The sequence below is a fragment of the Histomonas meleagridis genome (genome assembly GCF_020186115.1).
Source record: "Histomonas meleagridis strain 2922-C6/04-10x chromosome Unknown contig_6, whole genome shotgun sequence".
In the NCBI taxonomy this organism is placed as follows: domain Eukaryota; phylum Parabasalia; order Tritrichomonadida; family Dientamoebidae; genus Histomonas; species Histomonas meleagridis.
The window spans coordinates 990,158-998,801 of NW_027150902.1; the positions used below are offsets into that span (position 1 = coordinate 990,158).

Below are 8,644 nucleotides of genomic sequence, written 5' to 3' on the forward strand. Positions count from 1 at the left end.
CCAACAAACCTTGATAACTAACTTCATAGAATAACATTTTTTGTTTGACTTAATAAAGATAAATTACATTTCTTATAAGATATTATTTTAATAAATTAATTTTTTTCTTTATAAATTCAGCAATTTTGTCTCGATATTAATGCAGTGATACAAATTAAACTATGCAACAATATTTACAAATTTCTTGAGTCTCAAATAAAAAAAAATATTTAATCAAATAATTAAAACAATTCATCTATTATTTATTCATTTCATATTTTCTAATTTCTTATATATCATATCCAATGTTTCCACGTAAATTTTCTCTCCTCTAACAAATGCGTCTTTTCTTTCCTCATTTGACATTTTAATCCATTCCACAAACGCCAAATCGTTTTTGTTAATCCTTTCGAAACATTTCAACAAATTATTTAAATTTTTTCGTTTCGGGAAAATTCTCTTAAAGCGTTTCAGCGTTAATTTTTCTTCCACAAAGTCTCTAATGTTTACTATATCTGCGAAAGAAGGGTTCATCCAATCAGTTGGATTTACCTTTTGTTCAATCGCTTTATGATATTCATCGTCATATAAACTAATTCCGGGACATGGATCATTCAGTTTCGGATCGCAATCAATGACGCGCCCGATGTTCATCATTTCGGCAATGATTTCGCTCTTTTGATAATAATCAAGTTGCGAATCTTTACCACTCATTGATGGAGAAACATTTACTTCTATTAAATGACATTTTCGATTTTCGTCAATTAATATATCGATGCCAAAGAGTTCAAATGACGTTTGTCGTGATTTAATATACTTTTGATGATATTCAAGAATTTGCGTTGATGCAGATATGATTGCAATGGCTGAAATCTCATTAAATTGCCGCTGAATTTCTTCACGACTTATTCCATGTTTGGAAATTATGGTAAACATTTCGTCAAGCGAAAGTTTTTGTTGTGCAGAATTAAATGAGGAGTCATGCCGATTAAGAGATACATTGGTGAGATGTGAACAAACATCAGTGAGTTCTCCACCATATTTATGTGTTGCAAGACGAGCAAGTCCAAAATCGTGGAGATATATTCGAAGCGGATAAATTGATGTAACCAAAACATAAAGACGAATATCGAATTTTTGACTGTTGCAGATGAGGAGAGGCCTTTCTATGTATTCTTGAACTATATAACCGGGTTGAATTGAAATTGATTGTGAACTATCAACAATGGTTATGCCTTCACCACGAGAAGAAGCGATGGGCTTGAGAATCCAATGCTTGTGGTTCTTCCAATTTTGTTGTAAAGTTGTTGTATCAGATGAAAGATATGATTCTGGATAAAAATCAATATTTGGAACCCTTTGTTTTAATGAACACATTCTCTTATGGAGTTCACCCTTTTTTCCAATTAAGAAAGCACCAGCAAAATGGTTGATTTTTTGCCATGGAAGACATCTTTGATATTCAGGTGGATCAAATTGTTGACCCCATGAAACATTCCATTTTTTGTTGAAATCTTCAACATGTGGAAAACCTGATTTATTGAAGTATCTTGCAGTTAATTCGGCTATTACTTTATTAACAAGAAACGCATGATAAGGATGCCTTCCCGTAGGAGGGTCATCAATGTAAGGGAATGTAATATATTTATAAGGAAGAGGATGTTGCCTAAAAAATGAATAAATCTCTTCCATCCAGTCAAGAAACCGTTAAAGGTACAAACGGTCGAAAAATGGACTTGGCTTCAGGCCAAAATCGGAGAGAACCAATTCCAAAGGATGTTAACATAAAATATCCACCTGACTTCGAAAATGAATTTAATTATATGGTAAATGCTAACATTTCACAAAATACATCTCATGAAGAAATGATTAATTATCTCAAATTTTGTATAAATTGGTTTTCAGGATTCAAACCACTTAGATGCCTTCCATATAACGTGGTTATGTCTTCTTCTTTTCCCATTCGTATTTCAGAGATATATCAAAAGTATGAAATTGAATTAATTGAAGAAGAATATCTTCTTCAAATTATTGGTTATTTAGTAAAGGAGGTTGCTGGTGTATTACATCCAGCATTTCAAAATATAGGCTTTTTGCAAAAATTATTTCAATCATTAAATAGTCAAGTTTTAGCAATTGTCTTGCTTGCCCAAGATGTTTCAATAGATATTGCATCATTTCCAGATTCGTATTTGTTTCTAAGCAAAACACCAATCATCTCATTCTTCGAAAATGTCTTTATACCCAATGAAAACTTTAAAATTCGTTCTAACGCAAGTATTTTTATTGAAAAAATCGTATTTTTTATTACTGACCAAACAGAGTTAAATTTCATTATCCAACAATTTATCCAGCAACTTAATATAGACGTCCCATACAATGCCATCTCTATTACAGTTTCTTTAAAATTTATCTCAAATGTTGTAACTGACCCAATTTTACGCGTCAATTTTTTTAATTCCGGAATAATAAATTATTGTTATAAAATTCTTTTTAATGACACAAATAAATTTCGAGATTATTATGTTGAGTATGCCCTTCGAATTTTGTCTGTTATATCCATTCAAGGAACACTTGAAGAAGTTCTTTCTTTATTTAATGTTGGAATTATCCAATTAATTTTAGTTGAAAAAACTGTCTTTGATGTAGAATATTATTATCTATATGACCAAGAAGTGTTTTCTTATTGTTGCCAAATTATAATTGGCTTAATAAGGTTAGAAAGAGATGAAATCGATGATGTTTTTAACGAAGTCCAAATGATCGAAAAAATTGCAAACATTATGAAAAGTGGCACTCTATCGTTTAGAGTGAATTGTCTTGATATAATTTATGCAATTGTAATAAGAAATAGGAAAAATCTTGAATGGGCACAAAAGTTTTTAGCTTATGGAGGTTTAAGTATAGTAGATATGATCGATACTTTGAACCAAAAAACTGTTGACATTGTTCTCTTGATATTTATTGAAATGTTTAATTTTGTTCCACAAATTAATGAGGTTTTGGAATACGCTGAAATTGAGGATAAATTAAATGACTTCTTATTAAGTGATGCGGATGATGAAATTTTGATGCATTGTGAATATTTGATTCAGTTATTGAATCAAAATAAAAATCAAGAATAAAAATTATATTTAAATCGCACAAATGATAGTTTATTATTGTTCATATAAAATAAGATATTAATAAAAATATGATATTTATTATGCTGTTATGAATTTTGTTTTATTTTATATATGATATTCTACAATCGTTGTAAACATTGTTTGTAAACATATATCATATATACGATCAAAAGAACTAAATTTCTCATATAAGTTAATTTATAAAAAATCTAATATTAGGAAATGTAAAATATATAGTGAAATTCAGCAAAAGTGGTGATGCTGTGATATGTATTTCAATAATAAATAAAATAGTTATATTCTTAATTTTTATGAATAATTCGATTACTATTGGTATTAAGAATTTGAAAATTATTCAATACAAATACTTTGTTTTTTGTACAACAAATGATAAAATACTTTATTCTAATTACGTGTTCATTTTACCAGTAATTTCATTTTTGTTATGAAAGTGAAATAATTTATGAAAGTTAGTTTTGTGTCTTTTGGAATCATAAGTCATTTTCATTATCATTTTATTTTATTAAATATGATTGTTCTGATATTATACTATCTTATGATACCCGCATTTGGAATATTTGATAATCAAACAAAAACATTAACAATAAAAACCATGGAAGATTTTACAAATGCAACAATCTATAAAAATGAAGCATTATTTTTGATTATCGCTGATAATATTACTTCAATACCATCCGATGTATTTCGTGGGTGGATGAATCTAGCATCTGCTAAAATTGGAAATTCAGTATCTGTAATTGGTAATGATGCATTTAATGATTGCAAAAACTTATCAAATGTTACTTTTGGTCAAAATGTTAATACGGTTGGTAGTAGCGCGTTTTATAAATGCACTAAATTATCAAAAGTTATTTTTAATGAAAAATTGATTAAAATTTCTCAATATTCATTTGTTGAATGTTTAGCACTTGAAAGCATTAAATTATCAAATTCAGTAACTACCATTGAAGAATATGCTTTTGCTTTTTGTGAAAATTTGTCTGAAGTAATTTTTGGAGAAAATCTAACAGCGATTAGCAAATATTCATTTCGGTGTACTTCACTCAAAAAAATTTCATTACCGAATTCAGTTTCTGCAATAGGAGAATACGCATTTTATAATTGTAAAAAATTGTCTGAAGTTATTTTTGGAGAAGGAATTTCGATAATCAATGTAAGCGCATTTGGCGAATGCATTTTACTTGAAAGTATTAAATTACCCAAATTACTGTCTATAATAGAAAATGGTGCATTTTTTCGTTGCTTTAACTTGTCAGAAGTAATTTTTAACGAAAATCTGATTAGTATTGGTCAGCAATCATTTTCTGAATGCTCACTTGAGAGAATTATATTACCAAATTCACTCTCTACAATTAAACAATATGCATTTTTATATTGTAAAAAATTATCAGATATTATTTTTGGAAATAACATAACTACAATTGAAAATGCTGCATTTTTTTTTTTGTGGATCTCTTAAAAAAATCGAACTTCCAAATTCATTAACTATTATCAATAAAGAAGTTTTTGCACATTGCGAAAATTTATCAATTGTTATTATAGGTGAAAATGTTGTTTCAATTGATAAAAAAGCATTTTTTGAATGTAAATCTTTAACTTGCGTTTATTATTATGGTCACTCAGAACCTAATATTAGTGATGATGCATTTGAAGATACTCCTGTCAAATATGTAATGACATTAGATTCTTATAAATCAAAAAAATTTGGTAAAATTAATGTATCAATTGGAACGACCATTGAAAATTGTAATCCATGGTCAACACATCCATTTACACAATCAAACACATTCACACAATCGAATACATTTACAAAAGCAAACACATTTTCTATATCATATACAAATTCTATCATATATTCTAATTCAATCACAAATTCAAATATTTCATCAAATTCATTTCCATCAAGATCGAGTTTAAAAACTATAGCACTTGCTCTTGGTGTAAGTATTTTTTCATTACTATTTTTAATTCTATTTTAATAACTCTTTCTATCCCTATTTTGAAGGGATACTCCAACTACAACAATTTTCAAAATAAAGTAATGAGCCCCCACCCCTATTTTGATGAATAAAAAATAAAAATTATTTTTGTTTATTGAGATGGATAGTACTCCCCTTCGTGTTCAATAATCCATATACATCTTTTTTCCCATTCCCTATAGACCGCTTGAATTTCCTCAAAAGAGATCCCATTCCATATGTCAATTAATTTATCGACAAGCATTTCAAAATCCGTTATTTCCACATCCTCTAAGAGTTTTTTAGATATTCCAAAAAACCAGGAATCACAAGGACTCATGTCTAGACTATATGGTGGGTGTGGCATTCGATTAATTTTTTTATCGGCCAGAAATTGAGTTACTTTTGATCCATTGTGGCATTTTGAATTGTCGATATGAATTTTATAATTCAGACATTTTTCTTTTCGCAGAAATCTCCTATTTGCATTGAATATCATGTCTCCTATATTATTAATAAAATAATCTCGAGTGAACCTTCTTCCTTTTGGTAGGACGTCAATAGCAATTAAATTAGTACCTGTGAAAAAAATTGTGATCAAAGTTTTCTTCGATGAAATTGTCTGACGAATTCTTAAATCCACTTTTCCTCGGGATTGTGCAAATATTGAACCCGACTGATTTAACCATATATACCACGATTCATCTCCTGTACATATATGTTCATAATTATACTGTGCATCATTCCTAAGTCATTCTAGAATCCCATTTGACACACACACACACACAGCTATTTGAGCTTCGTGCTTACGCACTCGCTCAAACACGCTGTAAATAAAAGAAAGCATTAACGACGAGATAATGACTGAAATTATAATTTGACGATAAGTTTTAAAAACGCATGTGCGGAAAATAAATAAAATTATGCTAACTATAACTTGTAACGTAACGTTACCTGTAATTTTGACAATTTGGGAAAAAAAGGGTACTATATTACAACCGTGGGAAATTTGAATACTACCTTCTCGAAAAGTGAAGGTCCCATTCAATCATAATGGAGAATTTGAATGAGGTGTAATTTGCATTCAGAAATCGGCTCTCAATCTGTTTTCTGAATATATATTTAAATTCGATTTCATTCTGAATAATTTACAATTTCCGCCATGTTTTTGCTGAATAAAAATAAAATTTGACAAATATGGTGTGGAATGAATGTTGTAATATTTCATTTCCTGCTTTTTGATTTTTATTGTTTCATGTTAATTTTCATCTATATGTGCTTATTCCCACTAACTGTATTTGTTTCCACTTATATGTGTTTATTTCATTGTCTTATGTGTTAATTCTCACTTATATGTGCTAATTCTCACCTATATGTGTATCTTTTCATTATTTTATGTACCAACATTTGCTCAAATCATTCGAATATAATTTGGCAAATATATAATTTGAACGACTTTCATTTGATATAGATAATACATAGTGAACATGGGGTTTAGTTAGAGATGAATTCAAACTTATTCTAATTTCAGAAATGAAGCTCATATGATAAATTAGATTCAAAAAGTTTACAAATCAATGTTTACATTATTATTTTAATGAGCAATTGATTTAATTATTTCCATTCAACCTCCACATAACATTGCATATTTTTTTCTTTCCATCCTAATTGCTCTGATCGTCGTAAAAATTAAATTTTATAAAATTTTAAACTAATAAAACATAATTAATATGTAGAACATGACAATTCATGAAAATTTATATGCAAAGCAATCGAATTTATTGATCAATTTATAAAATATTGATTAAGTCAAGAATGAATTTTAATGTAACATTGATATAAAATTTGTGTTGTAATTTAGATACGATTAAATTTTTTACAATTTCTTAATTCTTGATCGTAATTTGATTCGATATATAATAATTGTTTCTTTTAATTCATTTTAATTAATGCAATGTATAATCTATGCGATGTCGATGACTTGCTATTTAATAATATCTGTTTCAGCATCTTTGCCAAATTTTATTTTTGTTCAAAAAACATGGCGAAAATTGTAAATTATTCAAAATGAAATTGAATGAGAATATTTTTTCAGAAATCAAATTGAGAGCCAATTTTTGAATACAAATTACACCTCATTCAAATTCTCCATTATGATTGAATGTAGCTGCCACTATTATAATACTATTCATTCAAATTTTCCACGGTTGTAGGAGAGTACCATTCAATCTAATGGATAGAGATAAAGCTCCGTATGATTTAAACGGAGATGAAGCAATAACTGATGTAAAGAAATGTTTTTTAGTAAGTGATTCAACACCGGAAGTCTTCATGTTTAAGGATTACGACGCATTGAATGATTGCGTTAAAGTTTCTTATACTTCGGAAAATATTGCGAGACAGAAGCTAAAGAAAATAATTATTGGAAGAAGAACTGAAGGAAATATAACAAAAGATGTTTCCGCTTGGTATTTATATTTAGAAAACACAAAAATATTTATAGTGAAGGCATTAAAATTTTATTCAAATGATCCTCAAATTTTTTCTTACTTTAGAGGTTATGATCATAAAAAGCTTGATGAAGTAAAAACAGAAATTATACAACCGTTTTTAGATCACGTCAGAGAAGTAATAGCAAATGGAAATGAAGAAATTTATAGATACATATTGATATGGATAGCATCAATTCTTCAAAAACCAAATTTTAAAACTGGAGTTGCTTTAGTTATATTAGGAAATCAAGGAACAAGAAAAAATACATTCTTTACAGATGTTATCTGCAAATTAATGGCAAGATACGCAAATGAAAACGTTACGAATATAGAATCAGTTGTTGGAAAATTCAACGCAACATTAGAAAACAAAAAATTATTGGTTTTAAATGAATTACAAAGTATTGATACTAACAAATTTTTAAATTCCGATGCGTTAAAATCTATTATAACAGATAAAACAATAAATATAAATCAAAAGAATGAACCGATGAGAGAAAAAGAAAATGTTGCGAATTTTATAATGGTATCAAATAATGATGTTCCAATAAAGATTGAAAGTTATGATAGAAGATATGTTGTAACAAAAACAAGTGATAAGCATTTACAAGATTTTGATTATTTCTCAAAACTTGCTGATTCATTCACGCCTGAATTTTATGAAAATTTATTTACATTTTTCATGTTAATGGATGTGTCGAAAGTAAATTTAAGAAGAATTCCCAAACACAGAAGCAAAAGAAAATATTAAAGAAGCTTCAATGTCAAGTTATGAAATTTTCGCTAGAGACAATTACGAAAAAATCAAAAACATAACAGGTCCTGATTTATTTAATTTATATTGTGATTTTGTCGAAAAAAATAAATTCAACAGTTGCAGTTCAAGAACTTTTATTGCAAATATGAAAAAATTTACTGGGATCGCAACGCCAAAGTGGATTAATGGAAAGACAACAAAAGTATATAATTTATTGCCAGAAGTTTAATGATAGGTTTGAGAAATATCACAAAAAATTAGAAGAACGATTGGTTGATGACAAAGCTGATTTTGACATCAACGGTAAACAGT

The 8,644-nt window shown here is 28.1% G+C and overlaps 1 protein-coding gene across 1 annotated transcript; it reads right to left on the reverse strand.

The window, feature by feature from the left end:
• Nucleotides 1-246: 246 nt before the first annotated feature.
• GO595_008140 (Tubulin-tyrosine ligase family protein) lies at nt 247-1,671 on the reverse strand (the record flags this gene model as incomplete). The annotated part of the gene is made up of 1 exon (XM_067921682.1): nt 247-1,671. The coding sequence occupies one exon, from the start codon at nt 1,669-1,671 to the stop codon at nt 247-249; it is 1,425 nt and encodes a 474-aa protein (XP_067771974.1).
• Between the last annotated feature and the right edge of the window lie 6,973 nt (nt 1,672-8,644).